At 46.0% G+C, this 20212-nt stretch overlaps 1 protein-coding gene across 4 annotated transcripts in view; it reads right to left on the bottom strand.

The window, feature by feature from the left end:
- The window catches only part of LOC149354179 (uncharacterized), a 77107-nt gene extending 62630 nt beyond the window's left edge, over positions 1 to 14477 (bottom strand). For 2 of the 4 annotated variants that reach the window (XM_089583132.1, XM_089583131.1), the window contains exons 1-2: positions 14155 to 14477; positions 13415 to 13546 (exon numbers count right to left, since the gene is read on the bottom strand). Coding sequence is in view for 1 of the 4 variants with exons in the window: in XM_089583131.1 (XP_089439257.1) it covers positions 13415 to 13424 (10 nt within the window). In the remaining 3 variants the exon portion in view is untranslated. Of the gene's footprint in view, positions 1 to 2271; positions 6967 to 11111; positions 11188 to 13414; positions 13547 to 14154 lie in introns of those variants that run through there. The other 2 variants (XR_016291223.1, XR_016291222.1) reach the window with 2 other exon arrangements.
- Between the last annotated feature and the right edge of the window lie 5735 nt (positions 14478 to 20212).

Here is a 20212-nt window from a genome sequence, read left to right as displayed (position 1 = left end):
CCATTGTATTGGAAACGGAAGCTAACCCACGCAGGAGGCTTCTACTCGAGTCGTGGCACATACAGCAAACACGAGAGAATGTTAATCGTTCCCTGGGGACTCTCCCCTCATCCTACGTCCATGGGCTGCGGCCATTGACCCGCAGGTCCTCCACACAGGGGCTTAAAAAGCCAAGCTGCGCTCGCCCGTAGTCACACCGTGAAGAAGGGGCCGAGCCGGTCCCGAAACGTCGTGTTTTTCCTGTATTTTACTTGGTTGGCGTCACTTACCTTCTCCTAACATTAAATTTCCCAACCAGACAGACTTCTGTCGAATGTTTTCTTTTGAGTCTATACGCCAAGACTTCGGCATCGAGACCATGCAGCTAGTGAAGCGATACGTCAACATCACCAAGAGTATTGCTGTCTTCCGGACACATCTAAACTTCAACAAGACCTGCAAGGAAAAGGATGTGATACCCGTGAGCCTTCGCCTAAAGCGCCCTGTAACCACCGCAGAAGGCCTACGGCTGGTGTCCAAAACGGAGCAACAGTTATTAAGTGCGCGGATACACGAGTGCCATTCCGTTCTCCGCAAAAAGGAGCTGGACCGGTTCTTCGCGCGCCGCCAACTAGAACACAGGATGCCTGAGCTCTTCCCGCGGGTGGACGCCTTTGCCATGGAAGCGGCCTCCACTGCAGCCAACAAACATCGTGAGTGTCAAAACAAGAAGTTGTTTGCCCTACAGCAGCGGCAGAAGAAACAGCCTGACCCCCATAACTCTGGCTTTGTAAAGAACCTCTCCTCCCGTCGCTTAACACCGCCCGAATCCTCTGTTCTCGCAAAAGGACATGGATTCAACATATCATCTGGTCCCGCCCTCCCAAAACTAGTCGCGGCTGTTGAAGATGCGGTCCAGCACCTGGAGCCGCACGTCAGGGAAGAGGTCCGCCTAAAAGCGATTGGTGTCATCGCCAAGGTACCCCCCAAATTTCCGAGCAATCTGTCTCAACTGGAACGAAAAGCCCTACGCGGTCTCAGGGACGACACCGACATCGTCATACTCCCGGCAGACAAGGGCAACTCTACAGTGGTGATGGACCGACGCGACTACGAGGAGAAGGCGTCAGCCCTTTTGAGCAGTGGGGCGTATGAGAAGGTTCGCAAGGATCCGACTTCAAACACTCAGGCAACACTCAACAAAACCCTGGCAGAGATGTTCAAGCGGCATCCTGATTTCAAATGGCTTTACCTCCGCCTCATCTCCAGAAACGGCTCAGCTCCAGGTTTTTACGGGCTACCTAAAACTCACAAACCTGGCGTCCCCCTTCGGCCAATTGTAGACTTCACCCTGTCTCCTCTGCGACGTCTCTCTGACTACCTGCACAAGGTACTGGCGCCGCTCGCCGGCAGAACACCCACGCATGTACAGAATTCGCGGCATTTCGTCCAACTTGTCTCGAACCTTACCGTGGAGGAAGACGAAAGCCTAGTCTCAGCGCCACGGGATTTTCGTTAAGCACTATTTGCGGCTACCTTCATGATTACATCATTGCAACTGGGCGCTTATCCTGTTAAATCCATATAAAATTCCACTGAATGTCCAAAAGCGTATTTTAGTTTGTTTCCTGATGTATCTAATTTGCTTATTATTAACATTTCTAACAATTCATACATATTTTCTGATTTCAAACATTCTACTATTTTACTTAGCTTTTTTCCCGCACTCATACCTCCTTGGCATTCACCACCGTACCTTGGCCAATCCCCCCGCGTGGGTATGTGCCATTTTCTTATGGTGAAGAAGAAGAAGAAGAAGAATTTGACGTGGTGTCGCTATTTACCTGCGTACCGGTTCCCCTTGCTGTGTCCGTCGCTCGCCGCGCTCTCGAAAACGACCAAACGCTGCACGAGAGAACTCCACTCAACGTCGATGAGGTATGTCGCCTTCTCGACCTCTGTCTGCGCAGTACCTTTTTCACCTACAACGGAGAATTTTTCAAGCAAACAACCGGAACTGCTATGGGGGCATCAATTTCAGTCACAGTGGCTAACCTAACCATGGAAGACGTCGAAAGCCGGGCCCTCTCCTCCTTTAATCCCAAGCCAAAGTTATTCCTCCGTTATGTAGACGACTGCTTTTGTGTGGTGAAAACCTCAGAGATAGAACACCTCCAGAGTCATCTAAATTCAGTTGAACCGGCCATACAATTTACTGTTGAACATGAACAGCAGGGCAGCCTGCCTTTTCTGGATGTCCTACTTACAAGGCACGACAAAGGCCTGCAGTCCTCGGTGCACAGGAAGCCAACCCACACAGGACGGTACCTACATTTCGATTCGAACCATCCCATCCCGCACAAAGCATCTGTCGTGACGTCATTACTGAAGAGAGCCGACTCCATATGTTCCTCAAGTGAAGATAAAAGGAAGGAGAAGAACCGAGTCATTTCGGACCTCCAAAAGAACGGCTACCCAAGCTCATTCATCCGGCGCATTATCAGGAAGCAAGAAAGGCAAAACAAAATCCGGTCTATTATTTCCTCAGACGCATGCCAGAAGCGGAAACGTGTTTGCATCCCCTACGTGAGAGGCGTGAGCGAGACGCTCGGTCGCATTCTCGGAAAAGAAGGGGTGCTGACAACGCACAAACCGACCAGCACTATCGGTCGCCTTCTCCCCCGCCCAAAAAACCGGCAGCCCAGAGAAAAGGCCCAGGGCATCGTGTACAAAATTCCGTGTTCCGTCTGCCCGGCGTCGTACATAGGGGAAACGAAGAACTTCGCGGAAAGGATGAACCAACACAAAGCGGACGTCCGTCACATGAATCGTCAACGCAGCGCCGTGGCCGAACACTGTGAAGGGTGTGACCACCCAATTGACTTCGACAGCACCATTGTATTGGAAACGGAAGCTAACCCACGCAGGAGGCTTCTACTCGAGTCGTGGCACATACAGCAAACACGAGAGAATGTTAATCGTTCCCTGGGGACTCTCCCCTCATCCTACGTCCATGGGCTGCGGCCATTGACCCGCAGGTCCTCCACACAGGGGCTTAAAAAGCCAAGCTGCGCTCGCCCGTAGTCACACCGTGAAGAAGGGGCCGAGCCGGTCCCGAAACGTCGTGTTTTTCCTGTATTTTACTTGGTTGGCGTCACTTACCTTCTCCTAACATTAAATTTCCCAACCAGACAGACTTCTGTCGAATGTTTTCTTTTGAATCTCCTTACCTGCTCCTTTGGTGGGCTCAGTAATAGTGCCTGCATATATAAAGTGGAATTAACCTAAGTCCAGTGCTTAACCTGGGTTTTCTTGTAATTTTTGATGCATAATGCTTATAGACACCAGCGATTGTTAACAATTAGACCATGTTTGTGCTTTGACAAATGTGCATTATTTCAGAGGTTGAGAATTGAAACTCAGTGGTACTACAGCTTGTACATGATGGCTGTCTTGTTAGAAGATAAATTTTTGTTCTTACAGCTGGTGAAATACTTAATGTTTCCTTCTGTGAAATGTTTACATTGTTTTACGCAAATTATTTTTACCTTGTAAAAAAAATGTGGACCTGATGGTCTTGTGAAACTTTTATTCATGTTCATAGCATTCTGGCCTGTGTCACCTGAGAGTATATTTGTACACTGCGTATGTTGAGGCAAATGCAAACGATTAGACAAAAAGACAAGACGTGACATGCGTGCGGCCAGGTGGGGCCACTTTACATGCGCAGGAGACCTCTGGTAGACTGGCATACGTCTCTGGAATGTTGAAAACATCTAATGACATTAACAAGCAGTGGCTGTCTAAATTCTTGTAGGCGTAAGGAGCAAATGTAGACTGAGCAAGTTGTGTTCTAATGGTCTGCAAAAAATAATTAATAATGAGCAGGGCATGTAATGAGAAGGCAGGATAGTTGATAGTCGTTATGGGTAACTGACTCGATTCAGAGAGACAGCAACCATATCAGAAGGCGGCAGAAAGTGAGGTGGGCAGATGTGATTACGAGGTTAACAGGGACAGTGTGGCTGCAGCTAGCACAGGACTGCATTAATTTGAGTGCTATGGGAAAGGCTTTTGTCCTGTAGTCGGCTTAGTCAGGCTGGTGAGATGATGAAAAAAAATTCAGGGCACTTTGACTGTCTGAAGTGCATAGAGGTGAAAGCGTTTTCTGCATCACTTTGCCTATGTGACACTGGTGACGTCACACAGAATTGATGACGAAGCAATGGCAAATTACTAATTAGTTGCTAATGACTGATTAATGACTAAATACTAATTAACTGCTAATTAGTGACACTTAAGCTTAACCTTTAGGAGTGGAACGCGACAGCGTGTTGTAGTACTGCCAGGCAGTGCATGGAACCCCACCACCCGTTCCGCACGAATGCTTTTTGAGGAACCGAAATTATGCAGCAATTCTCTGTCATCTCGGTGGACACCTGAACCGCACCGGGACACCTTCCCCTTTGAGAATGCAACGCTTTTTGAGGAAAGGAAATGGCCCAGTAATTCTCTGCCATCTTGGGGGACATCCTAACCGCACCGAAAGAAGAAAGAGTGCAGGAAGGGAGGAAGTGGGAGTGAAAGAGGGGCCGTAATGAAGAAAATGAAAATTGTACTTGAGGAAAGGAAATTACGCAGTAACTGTCACATATCTCGGTGGACACCCTTCAAAAGCGTGACACATCTGACAGGGCTGCTGCTACTGTCGACACTGCTGGGACAGGGCTGCAGACACAGCTGCTAAGGACAGTATGAGGCATTAAAGGCTTTTGTCTTAATATATTTAAATGCCTGGAGGAAGTGCAGCAGGAGGCATGCTCACCACAGCACCTGGTTGATGGTCTGCAGAGTTTACCTAAGTGTTCAAAGCTGTGAAGTTATTAGTGTACGGGATTTTTACATGGTGGTAGCAAGGAAATACAGGGAGCCTTATTGGAGAAAAATTGAATAGAAATATTTTTGGAGCTGCGACAGGTGAAAACTGTCGCACCTTTCTGTGTGCATTTTGTCAAACCGGTGCCACCACCAATCATACGTGATCAAATAGGGACGATGGCAGCTGTGTGAAACCCCTTTTACGTGCTACCTATAGGGACCAGGCGGCCATTGTATGGCACCAGCGTTGCCTCAACGGAACAGCGCCGCCCGTGGCAAAACACTCGTCAGAGGAATGAGGAGTGAGCGGCGTAGCCAGTTGCGCTGGGCAAGAATGGCTCTACCCATCGTTCTGTGGTGCAGCTTTCAAAGCTTAAATAATGGCACGCAGTCTTTTCGATCAGGGGAGAGCCTTTACGAGGCGAGCCATCTGTACGGCCAGTGCGAGTGTCAGGGTGTTTAGTTTAGTTTATGGGGTTTAACGTCCCAAAGCGACTAAGGCTATGAGAGACGCCGTAGTGGAGGGCTCCGGAAATTTCGACCACCTGGGGTTCTTTAACGTGCACTGACATCGCACAGTACACGGGCCTCTAGAATTTCTCCTCCAAAGAAATTCTAGCCGCCGCGGCCGGGATCGAACCCGCGTCTTTCGGGTCAGCAGCCGAGCACCATAACCGCTGAGCCACCGCGGCGGCTGTCAGGGTGTGGTCACACACATATTCCCTAAGTGCATACTGCAGACAAAGCTGAACGCACCAAGCTATGATGTGGACCTGGAAAAGTCCAACTTCATTCCTTCGGGTAACCGTTGTAATACACAAAACCGATTTTACATGTCTTATTACTGCCTGCATGCAGTTGGACGCATCAAGGAACATAATTGCAGCAAAATGCTCCTGCAAAGTCGGTGTGGACGCCCAATGCAAGCATGCTGCGGCACTCACATCGTCGTTGATTAAGGAACGGCGTCGTGCATGAGTGCCAGTCAAAGTTGGGGGCGCCTTCTAAGAATATTTACCCGAAAGGAAAATCCTGTGCTCATGGGACGACGGTACATTACCTCATTACTTACGGCAGAATGGATGCGAGTTTCACGGTAATACGAGGATGTTTGCAACAGCCACAGCAATGCGTTTCTAGAATAAACACCGCTTGACAGTAAACAATTACTTCTTGTGGAAATGCAGTGCTTTATGCTGAATTGGAAAGCATGGTGCCAAACTTCTCTTGCTGTTCCTTGGAACAAAAATTCCAAGGGTGCACTCAAGTATGTTGGGGTGCAGTAATGCGAAAGCATTCCTCTTATTGCTGCCAATAATGTTAATTGCTGCGTGTTTGTTATTTTATGCCTGTGCCATTTCTAAGTCGTGTTTTTGGTCTAACTTCGGTTCCATCGCATCTGGTGACATCGGTGCCCTTTCTAGAGAGTCTAGTAAGCTAGTTAATTCAGATAATAATTAAATCAGCAGTTGAACTAAATTTCTGATGAATGCTAGAAGTAATGCACTAATCGGGCTAATTAGGTCAATGATTTAATTGCCCAGTTAGTTTAGCTGTGGTGACTTAACTGAATGTAATGCAACTTAATTTTGTTTAATTAAGTAACTAATTTACAAATTCAAAAGGTCTTGTTATGAAACACCAAAGCATGAAAGCCTCTATCCCAACAGAAAGAATAGTCTTTCGTCTCCCGCTTTTTAACACTGTTACTTGGTTACCTCGGCGAAAAGCCGTGACCAGAAGTCGAGAGGTTGCTCTCCTCTAGCGACCTGCAGGGCAGTGGTGCGTTAACTGTTGTGCCAGGGATGGCCTGAGGACTCCCAGTGATTTATGAAGCTGCCCAACAGATTATGAGACGGGCAGGGAGGGGAGCAGTGAAATTATTGGTGGCAATAGGGTGCTTGGGAAGAGCAACTTGGGTCTCCCAAGCCCCATGGGTGGCTGTATCGGTCGCTCAAATTGCATCATTGCAAAACACAATTTGGCAACACTTTTTTTATTTCATGCCACTCTAACATTCTTGTGCAGAATTTGCAATCAGCACTCCTGGTCGGCAATTGTTCTGCACGTGCAAAGGGTCCTGTGATGGGTCGCCATCTGCTGGGGCAGCTGTGAGTAGAATGGAGGGAGCACATGGACATCTGGTAAAGTTGCTGCACGTGTGCACTCATGCACCATAGTGGCAACCGGTTTAATCTTTGTCAATTATCAGTTGCCAGGTCCCTAGTCTGGAGGTCAAAACCTCCTCAAATTTGATTGACTACCCTCTCTCTCTCCACCGTTACAATCGAGCAACAGCACTAAGATGGCAGTTTTGTTTTCGTGTGCTTGCTTCGCTGCTGTGGTGGAACTTTTTTTATCTATTTTTACTGCAGCAGTTGTTTCCTAGGGGAGAAAAAAAAAATTGGGAGGGGCTTGACCACGTTTGCACCGAAATGTCAAGAGAAAGCCCTGTGAAAGGCTTTGAACGTTTAACTGTTTATTTTGACACTTTTTAATTGAAGACATTTTGGTGATCTGTGAGGTAATATTTCAGTTCTGTTAGAGTTGCAATATTTTTACTGAGTAGTTGCATGTCCTAGACAGGTGATGAAGCATTTTATGTTGCTTCTCTCTAATGTCTCATTCGTTTCATGGAAACATTGTAAAAGTGGTGCTTTTGAGGCTGAAATAAACAACCAGATAAACAATGGCACAAAAATAAATGTCAAAAGGTCTGTGTGAGTCAACAAGAACCTAACACTGCAATGACGCCTGCTCAAGCATTTCTGTCAACTAGGTTGGTCCAAGGTGCCCGGTTTTGGCACAGTTTTGCAAGAAATGTTGCAGTAAATTTTGCCAGGCAATTGTCAGCCAGACAGCGGCTGGTTTTAGTGTAGCATAGTCCTTCTCGTCCCCTGTGGTTCGTTTCCCCGCAATGCACCCTCCTTAGTTGTGTTGCTTTAACTAACTGGTGTCGCAGCGACACGAGCGCCGCGGATGGCGTGTTTGCTCTGCACTTGCGGGGAGACACGGTCCTCTTCGGCTGGGAACGTGAGAAGTGCACTGACGTCCACACGGAAGGCTCCGCTCTCCGCTGACAGGCGACCTCGTGGTGGAAACATGTTCCCGTCAGCTCGTCCCATCTGGCCTTGGAGTCTCCCCCTGCCCTAGCATGGGCGAACGTTCGCTTGTAATTTTGCTGGTGAGCCGGACGTCCTCGGTTCCTCAGCGTATCTTGTTGCAGCAATAAATGCCTTGTTTGAGTCAGCCAGAGTGTCGTTCCTTTGTTCCCTCAGAGCAAGGCCCCCGTGGTCGGCAATGCGCTCGATAGCATACGTCACCACGGGGTGGTGTCCGGTGGTTTTCAACTGTGTCAGCCGCGGTTAAACGGGGAAAACGTATTTATTTCTTCATTAAAACCCCACTCCCTTTAATTTCAACCACCCAAGCTTTTGCAGCACACAGTCATGGAGAACAGTTTATAGGAAGCAAGTTCATAGAGAATGATTTATTTCCTGCATTAAGTCACTGGCCAGGCAGTAATTAGAGCACGTGTGTCCTTCATGCTTGTATACGACGAGCACCCCAGACATAATAATGGAGAGGTAAAATCTCAAAAGTTGTTTGTTCTTTGACCTTTTTTTCTTTCTTCTCTAACACAAGCAGTGCCTAGTTGCAAACATTCCGAACGGCTGTCTTTCAGTGCGATATGAAATTTTCATTCTGGCACTAGTCTTGTGAAAAAAAATGGTGCAGACTAGGTTACATGACACAATAACACCGAGTTGGGAAACTTATATTTCATACCACAGCAAGTGCAGCAGCCATAGATAAACTGCTGGCCTTCCCTCTTCACCGCAGCTTTTGGGTGAACATGTCGGCACTAGTAGTGGTCGTAAGAAGGCCGGACACTACCTTGTCGAGGCCTCTTGCTTTGAAAATGTACCATCCAAAACTTACCTTCAGGTCACACCATGTATAAAAAGTGCTAAGAATGCAATTCTATAACAAGTACAAGGCATCCATTAATACCCGTGCAGTGCTTTGACACTGTACTCTGGCAAACAGAAGCTGCAGTTTTGGCCAGAAATGAGGTTTAATCCGATTACTTATAAATGTGCCTAACAGAGTTCCACCTGAAAACGAATGCTCATGACAGAGTACACAACTAAATTTTAGTTCTGTTCTGTCACCTCAGAATGTCATGCAGCACATTAAAAAAGAAATGGCCACGTGGACTGTGCCAACAAGCGTTGAATATTCAATTTACAACTGCCTTTTTCTCATGCTCTTACGGTTTCAACTGCTAAACGGTGGCTGTGATGTACACAACGTATTCAGATCGCGTAAGACAAAAAAAGCTATTTTTGTAAATATTGTACTTTTTGCATGGCCTATGTGACCTGAATGTATCTTTGTGTGTGTGTGTCACTGCCGCCGTGCATCTTTTGCACTGCAATGACATGGGAAAAAAAAAATCAATTATAAGTTATTCAGCTGGCTTAAGTGAATTCCACACCCTAATATATACAACTGTCCAGTGCATCGCTCCAAAGGAAACGATATTTGCACCCAAAATTTGTTGCCTCTACTGTAATATTTCACTGAGCGGTCACAAAGTCAGGTATGCTATTCACACTGCATTATTGCACTACAGTTAATTTTATTTTATGCGATTTCTAATGCTGAATTGAAACCTGACCAACGATCTTATAATTTCTACCATACTCTTGTGACTAGTTTTGCCGACTTTCCTTTCATTCTCAGTATGGCTCATTCTGGCTGTGCTGGTGTTGGTGGTTCTGCAACAGACTCATCCACTGCTGTGAAATTTCCATTTGAAATTGTTTTCTGCCACCCTGTTCAAGCTCATCAGGCGTACATGCTAGTGATGCAAAACTATCGGAACATTGACTATCGATAGTACTACTAGCGATAGTACAGCTATCGATAGTGAAACTGTCAATGGTAAGACTATTGATAGTAACAATATTGGTATTATGCATTTGTTGGCCAGCGATATAACTAAAACATTTGTGATACCTGATTGGTTTGACGGTCTCATGTGGCTTAATGTCCCAAAGAGACTCAAGCTATAAGGGATGCCGTAGCATGAAAATACATGGAAGCCCATCTAATAAAGAGCTGATAAAGGAAATCCAAAAATGACACCTATGCAAAATGAAAAAACTAGAGAGAATGTTTACTGCATTGGAATCGGAGCAAAAGCACGGATTCGTTCTACGTAGACGACGACGGTGAGCAGGCAGTGCCACGGGACGGAGCAGATGGAAGTTGATGAAGACGACGCTCTACAATGCACAGCGCGAGGGTGCAACTTATTTACACTCACAACTCATTTAGGCTCATTCAGACAAACCACTCCGCGGTCAACCACTTATAAGGTTGGTTGGATTCGCCTGCACTGGTTCGCTAAAGTTCCGTGGCGGTGTCGCGAGCGTGCAACGCCAGTCCCTGCAGTTCAAGTGCAGCTTGGCACTGGCTGCTTCCAAAACAAACGGTCGAGTGCATCGTCTGCTATCCTTGGTGTCACCACCCAGCCAGCAGTGTGGTGCCCATATATCAACGGCCGCTTACATCCCGAACTGTGTGAAGAATTTCAAACAGCACATCATAGCAGCGAGGTGTTGCCATGCATCAGCACCAATGCAATCTCGCGACAGCTATGCGAAACGCGCGTGTGTTCTTTTACTCAACACAACTGAGGTGTGCGCGTGCCGACTTGCATGCTGAGGGGTTGTTGCAACAACATGCATAATGATGCATGCACGTGTGTACTTTTTAGTTAACATAACCGGCTTCGAGTACTGTTAAAACTTTACGGGTGCGTCGGCAAGCACAGTGGTCGAGAAATACAAGGTACGTGCCAGCGAGGGCCGCCGTCCTCACCTCCGTCGCCGCCTTCTCGGGTGGCCAAATACTTTCTATTAGAGTCGGGTCGGTGTGAGGCGCCGTTCTCATCGAGGAGTGGAATAATTTGAGTATCTCCGCCGTTTATCGCAAAGCGCAAGCTGTCGGCTGCTGCTGCACCATTTCGGCCCCGACCACTGAGAAGGTGCACAGTTTTGCTGAACTAGACCTGCACGTCTGCAGTTTTTTGAAACGAATAGCGTCGTGCAGACGGCGCCATTTTGCACTGCTAAAACGAATGGCGAAGTGCAGCACTGCATGAACCAGTTCACGTAGTGTAGGCGAATCGAACGGACCTATGTGACTTGCGTATCGCTCACTCATGACTCGTTTAGGCTTACCTTGACTCAGGGCTCCTATAAGCTCACACATCGAACAGCTGAATCGTTTATATGCCCAATGGCCCAAGATATGCGCCTAAAACGCCAAAAAAAGTTGTTAAAAGCACAGTGATGCCATGAGCTCTTAATTGCAGCTAGACTAGCCAGGCCTGGCCTAGAGGCCTGTAGCTGCCACCTGTAGGATTTAAAGATCTGAGGCCACTGCATGTGTTTGGCAACCAGTTAAAAAACAGTAAAAAGTAGAACTTGACACAGCAAGCAACAGCTAATATCCAACGACACCTTGTGCGGCTACTAATAAACTGTTCTCACCTTTCTGTTATGGTTCTAGAGTGCAGCAGCCACAAAAATTACCACAAAACAATGAAACAGCTGTACATCATCATCATCAGCCAAAGCGTATTCAGTATTATGAGTTCACAGCAAACTCACGTTCATGAACATTAAAATCACGCCCAATCGGCATCTTGGATTCACTTGGGATTGTGGGATTGTTCTACCTTACACCATGGACTATTTAATTTGATAGGCCCACACTTACCGGACTGACCAGGATTTAGATCATGATCTGAATGTGAGTCTAGACTCATTCACTTCTCAGATCATGATCTGAAATGAGCCTGAGCGAGTCCGCCGAATTATGCCGGTGAGCATATAATTTGAATCTGTCTGTACCTCTTTGATTTATTATATTGCCTGCTTCCTCTGAGATTCTCCCTTTGATATAATTATTGACTGTAGACATGAAGTCACATCCAAGTGGCTGAAGACTGCGCCCGGACCCAAGAGCGCTGAGCCGTCGTCTATGCGAATGGGTCATCCCATCCTTCTCTGTTGGATGGCAGTTATTTCAATCAATCCCGAATGTCAGGCAGAAAGAAGGAAGGCGAAAGTCCTCCATGGGTAATATTCAGTTGCAGAGCTCTGTGATCATAATGCCTTTTGGTTAGGTATCGCAGACACGGACATGAAACCGATATCCACCACTTCCACATGGAGCACAAAGGCACATGAGGAGGAAGAAGCGGCCATTGCCTTAGCCATTTTAAGAAAGAAAGCCATGACAATTTTCAGTGAGTGTATAGTGTACTACTATAATACTATTCTAGAACACTACAGCGACTCAGAAAGAGCTGTTCGAAACATTGCAAAAGGGAGCGTCCACAAACCCGCCAGACAACTCCTGGAAGAGCAAAACCTTAACGCAAAACCCATTAGAATAATATGGGTTCCGGCCCACGTGTCGCATCTCGGGAATGAGGTGGCCGACAACTTAGCCCGATGTTTAGTCAACCGTGCAATAGGCAGGCCAATCTTGAAGTCTGCCAGAGAGACCTTCACCACCTGCCACAGCATTACATTACATTGTCACATACTGGTGACGGCAGTGAAGAAAGCAGCCAAACAAGGCTTCCGAAAGAAACTGTTTATTGGGCTGACCTGCACCCACAATGAACTGAATGACTCGGCGGCGGTGAAAGCAACGAGTGTGCTAGGCAGTCATTGAACAGAAAAATGCCCGCTGCTCTCGGCCCTGCTCAGTTTGAAGCTGATAGCGAACTTTCAAGGTATAGGTACAAAGTTACTGCAACAGTCTGGAACATCCTAGAATTAGCTCCACCTGGATGCGATCAAAGAAGGTAAATCTGGTTGCGTCTTGCGAAACAAACAAAGTCACAAAGCCGCTTGGCAAGGGCTTTGAAGAAGAAACAAACAAACCGCACAAAGATTCATGGCAATATTACAGAAACACCAGGCGGACACTCCCACCGCCAGAAAAAAAGCCTTAGCAAACATCAACAGGTGGCATGGCGAAAACTGCAAACACATTCCCAAACACCCGATCTACACAAGGCCTATCCAGGGGTCTACATCCCTGAATGTAAGCTCTGCAGAGCCACAAAGGCAGATTTAAAGCAAATTTCATTCGAATGCAACAATTTAAAACAAGAGAGAGGATGCGGTGTCCAGCTCAGACCCGCCTGCTCAACTGCAGGCGATCAACTGGGCTTGGGAACTGGGAACGAAAAGACAGGACCTCGCGACCACAGCATGCGGAACCAGAGGGCTGATCAGACGGCCACCTCATGCACTCTGGAAGCCCACTAGAATCAACCAAATCCTTTCTGTTGAAGATATATAGTTGTTACCACCACCACCTGCAAATGGCACACTACAGACGAGCACAGCAATTCGACACGACAGGCACACAAGTATACACAATACGCGATGGCCACACAGTGACAAGCGACTGCAGCATGCAAGGAACTGATAACCAATGCCAATAGCGAAAGATGTGTCACCTTGCTCCATTTTATACGGCAGACTTCTCACTGGAGAACAGCATAGTGCAGAGGTCTTCGGAAGACGAAAATATGATGAAGCCCGACCGCTACGCAGTCCAAGTACGTACGATTTGCACTTCCCTGTGCCACCTGCAAAATGCACAGTCTGCGTCACCCTTGTGTAGAGCGCTCTAGCAATGTGCACCGTACCATAAAAACCTATGCTGGAAAGCAGCCAATGGTTTCCGGGCAAGGTGCTTGTGCCCATCTTGCCTGCAGGTCTGTGTGGCTCTACTTCCGCTCAAGCGTTGAATCTAAATGCTAGACGCTGCGATAAGGCATCCATTTCTAAGCAGTGAAGTGCGTCCCTCGAGCGCTCTACACAAGGTTGACGCAAGATGTATTGCCCACAATACCTGGCTGGGCCTCTAAGCGATGTGGAAATGCACGTTTTTCGCGATTTCAGAGTTTCGAGAACTTCTGCGGCTCCTGTACAGGAGCGGCCGAAATAGTACGGTGCACGCTTCAACGTGTAACTTTCTCGCGGCGACCGTGCAGAAGATAAGTTTTTTTCCTTTCTTTTGCCTGTTACTTGTACGATCGCATAGGCAGCAATGGATAGTCTGTGTATAACGTGTTCTCCATATTATGACCGCACCTGTACGAAAGCATACGCCGCCGGTTAAGCAATGAAAACAAACACCGCACATTGAGTATCTGCATGCTCATTAAGAAGGGCTATTTGCGTTCTAACTCACATTATAAACGCCGCCGTCAGTCACCCGCATTCGATCCTCTTGACACCTTAATTCTCTCGAATCAGGTGCTAAATATCAGACGTCGCTCTCGCTTAATATTCTACACATTCGCGATGGCTTTCCGTGTTAAGCAGAGGCCTCCTCCGCGCGAAATGCAGTTCGAAATGAACTCCGCGTCGCACTATGCATCGCTCGTACTCCGCCATGTTTGTTTGTTTCTGTTTCTCGGATTTGTGCTAGGCTACAGGCTCGTTCTGACTTGCAATGGATACAGACTCATGAAATGATGAAGCTTACAAATTTAAACGAATATATTAAATCTTATATTAAATATAACTTATATTAAATTGCCTTATATTAAATAACAGCACAATTTCGGATAACCGTGCGTTCTTTTTCGCACAGTTAAAACCAAGCCCAAGGGCGCTGGGCTATGGTTGCAGCGCAAGAGCTGAGGATTAAGCTCCCCGCCGATTCCCCCCCCCCCCCCAAAAAAAAAAGATAAAAAACGGAGAGGACACACAAGCTCCACCTTACGGGTATGACGCGATAGCGTAGTGGGTTAGGCTTTTCATTCTGAGCAGTTTGACACCTTAGAACACATTTTTCATATCCATTACACACTAACTTTTCGTAATTAGCATCATCTAGCATTGCCTTTCCATCCTGAGCACCTTTGAACACACTTTTTCCAATTTTTTCATTACTTTAATCAATCAATAACAATTATTTCATTAACTCGTCATCGCCTAGCTATCACACACCAATCAATCACTAGAAGCACAAATTACCATGATGAGATTTTTTTTACGCAGTCCCTGATTATTTACAACACGTAGTGCCAACTATGCCAATGGTTTTTTCCAAAGAACAAGCTGTTTACATTGTTGCGTAAAAGGTTCTTCCGAAAGTCGTGAAAAGGTCTATGGAGTATACGAAAGTTCCACACGTCATGGCCCAGCGAATGCTGTTGTGCAGCTTTACTTCTTCAAGTAGTACCATAGGCACCCACTGCGAGGAGGCTAGAGGTCTCTAGCTGCCCCCCCCCTCCCCCCCCCCCCCCCCCCCCCCCCCCCAGAGGTTGAATGGTGTGGTCAGGGGGCAGCTTATCTTCTTTCGTACAGTTTTGGACAAATTAATTAAAGACCTAAAGTTGCCTAAACAGCACAGCCTTAAACCGCCACAGGTACATAGATTCACCAACGAAGGGCGACAATACTAAGCGTTCTCAAGGCTCTTACAGGCAACTGGAGCTCACTGAACACCTGTTCGAAGTCTCTATGCGGAATCAAATGACTGGCCACTTGATAAGTGCAGGTTTTTCTTTTGTGCTTGCACACAGTCTTTTTCAATACTTCGAACTAAACACTGAGATCATGTTTTGACCCAAAATATCAACTATGAGCGTACCGTTCAAAATAACTTTTCTGTAACTCCACTTTTTGCTTTTCTCATGAACAGTGCATCACAACACTAGTTTTTGCAATCTCAGCATGAATAACCTTAATTTTCTACGTAACAAGGTAACAAGCGGGTGCTCCCAAGAAGTGACGGAATTCAGAGCCAACACAAACCTGAGCAAACCTTGTGAATTTAAATCACATAGCGCTTTTCCATGGGCACACAGAGCCGACACGGAAAATAAATCTCAGTGACATCATGGACAATTTTATGTGGAGATCAACTGTGCAAAGAAAGGCGTTCTTGATTTCGTAGTAGCCTTTGTATAAAACGAAGAACAGTAAAGTAAAGTAAAGTAAAGTACACTAGCTTTCTTGAAGCTATCACAATTGAAATTAATCCCTCCTATAAAATCAGCATCTAATTCCCTGTGTTGCTACTTCCAATTACAACCTTTGCTCTTTGATTTCTGTTTATGTCTTTTGTTTTGTACCCAGTTTGGTGGTTCGTTTACAGTTTTTAAGAGACAAAGAGCTTTTAATCCATCTTTAAATTTTGGATTGTTAGCACATTGTGTAAATGTTTGTAGAGCCCAATGTTTCTTAGACATGAAAAGTTTAAATATCTTTTTAGTTTTGCATTGTTAGCTTATTGTTGTGGTGTTGTTTGTGTTGCCCCGTGAATTTTACAAATGAAGAATGAGTCCGCGATATACGAAATTGTTAGCTTGTTGTGGATATGTTTGTGTTGTTCAGTGTTTCCTTTCACTTCTAAGGATGTTATGAATGTCTACCTACAGTTTAGGTATGTTTCAGCTGTTTTTGTTAATTAATTTATTTATTTAGTACTTTAAGAACCATGGGGTCATTTTGTCAAGCATATTTGCTCAACTAGAGACAAAACTGATGTTTACATGTATAGTGCAAAAGGACCCCACCCCCATCCCCCGGCAGACTGAAAACTCGCAGCCTATGACTAGTGCATTGACTCCCAAGTCATCTCAGTATAACAAAGCGGATCAGTACACTAAAGTAGATATATTACCCAATGGAATACATTTTACACATGAAAATATTTTGCATGTAACAATATTTCTCAGCAGGAAGTGCACTTGGACAGCTTGAATGCATGCACTGTCAATGCTAACCCGACAGCCTGTAGCCACACAGCAACTACGAATGGGCAGGCAATGGTATTCTAACACAAAGACCGGTTCCAATATAAATGTAATTTGAGAACAAGCATTTAAGCACCATGCGTTGTTCCGCTACTACGGTCATCACACAAGAAGGTAGGTACGGTAACTATCGACTACCAGGCTGAGCACTGTGACCGCAAGAAGAGTATCAATCACTCAGACGGAACCATAGCAGCAAACCTGAGTGTATGAGCCCCCATCAAGAGGAGCTTTGCAGATGCACATCCACCTCTGGAGATGGACTGGACATGCTTTGACTGAAGAAGAGATCTGCAACGTAAAGTATCAGATCCATGTTGAAAATGAAGGCCCTTACAGATGCACATTCTCATGCTGGAGATGGACTGAACATTCACTGACTGGAGAAGACATCTGCAAACTAAAGTACAAGCACTATGTTGGAAATAAGGACCAGGTGCACATTCCCAGCCTGAAGATGAAGATAGTTTGACTGGAAAAAGACATTTACAGTCAAACCTCCCTATACCGAAATGGATTGTGATGAAATAATGGATATAATGAAGGAGTGGCTATTCCCCATGGAGGCTCCAATATAAGCCCATATAACTGATATCTCGGTTTTACAAAGTAAAATGTTTGTGCAATGGCATATAACGAATGTCCAAATGAACCGCATTGGCCATTTGACGCTAAGTATAATGGTTTTTAACAATTCCCAATGCTTCCATGCCAATTTTGTGCACAGAACTGCAATCGCCGCGTATTACCTGCTCTGCCGAGTAGTGCATAAAACATGCGGAAAACTTATCCTGTCTCAAGCAAGGGCCCGCATACAGCCTTTGTATGGACAATTTGTTAGCTTTCTTATTTTATTTATTCATTCACGTCACCCCTAACGTGAACCACATTCATGTGTGGTTTGATGCTGGCACACCATTCATCACCAAAAATTGAGTATGCTGTCCCTTGAATGATGCTGCACTGCGGAGCACATGGTCTACTACAGCTCGATACAGTTACCAAGGTTCCTGCAGTTCCCTCATTCTCCTTGCTCACACGACCCACTGGGAGCTCGCTATGCTTCGCTCTTTCAGCAGCCAAGTCTGAACTCCTTCTTTTATGTTGGAAAGACCCGAGGCCACCTCGTGCCCGTGGACATGCATGTTTGCATGGAAGGCAACGCAATCCTTAAAGTGTCCAGCTTTTGCATACTGAGCCCACATATACAACAAGATAGTAGTGTGGCTTAAAACCATCAACTTACTTAAGAAGGGAGATCTTCACCTCATCTAAGCACTGATCAGCAGCTGGATCACGTACATGGCCCCCTCTCACACCCTGAAATTAGCTGAAATTATAAAGATAGACATCCTATTTAGGAAAGCCTACAACACAGCCCTCGAGCTGCATCCCATGGCTTCCACTGAAAAACTTCATGCCACTGGAGTTGCCACCACCTGGAAAACTATCAAAGCTCACCTCACTAGACAACAATGACTCGAAACGTCCCAAACCAGCCAGTGTGTCCTTCAAATCCAGGACTACCAACGCTAACGCTGGATCAGTGGTCACAGCCTAACACCAACACCCTTGCCATTAGAGATCAGAAGCCAAATACAAGTTGCCCCTCTCCATAAGAACCTGCACCCAGAATGCCATCAAAACTGGCACCGAACACGGGCAGAAGCACAATGTGGCATCCACATACACATGAATGCCAAAAAGGCATTCATGTGTACGTGGATGCCACATTTGGTGCAGAAAACGTTAGTAGAGCGATCCAATCAATGCTCTAATGTGCACTGGGAGCTCTGAAGCTAGGCTGATAAATGCAAAATTCAGGCTGAGAAGTGCGAAATTACACTTAAAGAGGTTGAATTTTCCTGTAATAAATACTTCAATTCCTTATGCCGCCTACTGTGAATGTGTCAAGTACACAATAACAGTGATGACTCATTCTGACATTTTTGTGATATGACCTGCTGCAGTGTGAGCAGCAACTTTCTTTCTGCTCTGCATTGGGCATGCCCTCTTTCTCTTTTCCACCTCCTAGTTGTGCTGTCCCAGCTACATAAGAAAGCCCCTAAAGAGCTTGACAGATCCGTTTTCTATGATGTCGGGCCATAAATACCTCATTCACGCAGCCTGCAGTCCAAAAAAATGTTCACTTATGAATATTTCACACCGCATACTGCCCGTAGCGTAGAATGCATGTTTATCCCGTGGAGCAACAATGGATTTAATTTAGACATCGACTCTTTGAGCCACAATGGCTTCGGGGCCTTTTGAGAACTCTCTTGGCAAAATTGAGATGCAGAGAGCACTCTCACAAAAGTATCGTAATTGCACGAATATACCACGAGTTTTCCCTCACTTCACTTGTTTCAGAATGCATAGCACTCTATATTCGAAACCAAGGGACAAATACAACGTGATTTTGTTTCCTTGCTGCAATTTAAGGTAGCCACAGCAAGCTTCACCACCAGACTACCAAACTACTAAGAAAAGCAAGCTTTGCGACGGCCTTGGGGCCACGCAGCGCACAAAGGGTAAATGAAAATTTTAACGTGAAAATAAGGCTGCGCAGGCTGCTGAGAAAGAGAAGGCACTGAAATAGTTCGGTGGAGTAGCAAAAAGAAAGAAGGGCGAAAGGAAACAGGACTGGGCGGCACAAAACATGACGCAATGGTGGCATGGCGCTGATGGCGGCTGCTACCGTTTTGCAGACTGCATTTAACGCATAGGAAGCTTTGCTGTGCACGTTGCACACTCTTCTGGAATGTTGCCTCTGAAATGTTTACGTAATGTTCACATAAAGAAAATATGTTGCTTTTGTATATTTATGTACCATCTCTATTTTTCCAAGTTCTCGGTTGTAGTTGGCATGAACACGCTGAGATCGCATTATAATTAGATTTTTTTTTCACTTCCATTAGGTCTCAAACTGCCCACTCGCGTTATATTCGTGGTCGTGTTATTTAAAGCATGGTCAGTGCCCAGGACCATTCAGCTGCGCTTGCACTGACCAAGTGATTTGAAAATGACTACAATGAGAGCATGTCAGAACGAGAGCAGGTAAAAACAAGTGCAGTTTTTACCATGGCATAATTACAGGCGAAATTGCAGTATAATTGTGAAAGCAGTTGGGATACAATACCAGCTACATAAAAGGTGATTCACTGCAGAGCTGAAAAAAGCGTGCACAAATACAGAAGTGTATGAAACTGCAATAACGGCTAACAGATACGTCATGAGAAACAATGGACATGGGCTGGGCATTTAATAATAAGGCAACATAACCGATGGTCATTAAGGGTAACAAAATGGATTCCCAGAGAAGGCAACCGTAGAAGGGGGCGACAGAAAGTTAGGTGGGCAGATGAGAATAGGAAGTTTGCAGGGATAACGTGACTGTGACTAGTGCAGGACAGGGTTAATTGGGGAGACACATGGGAGAGGCCTTTGCCCTGCAGTGGGCGTAGTCAGGCTGATGATGAT

This window comes from Amblyomma mixtum, chromosome 3, assembly GCF_055824585.1.
Source record: "Amblyomma mixtum isolate Tamu chromosome 3, ASM5582458v1, whole genome shotgun sequence".
In the NCBI taxonomy this organism is placed as follows: Eukaryota; Metazoa; Arthropoda; class Arachnida; order Ixodida; family Ixodidae; genus Amblyomma; species Amblyomma mixtum.
This window is presented reverse-complemented; position numbering and strand designations above follow the sequence as displayed.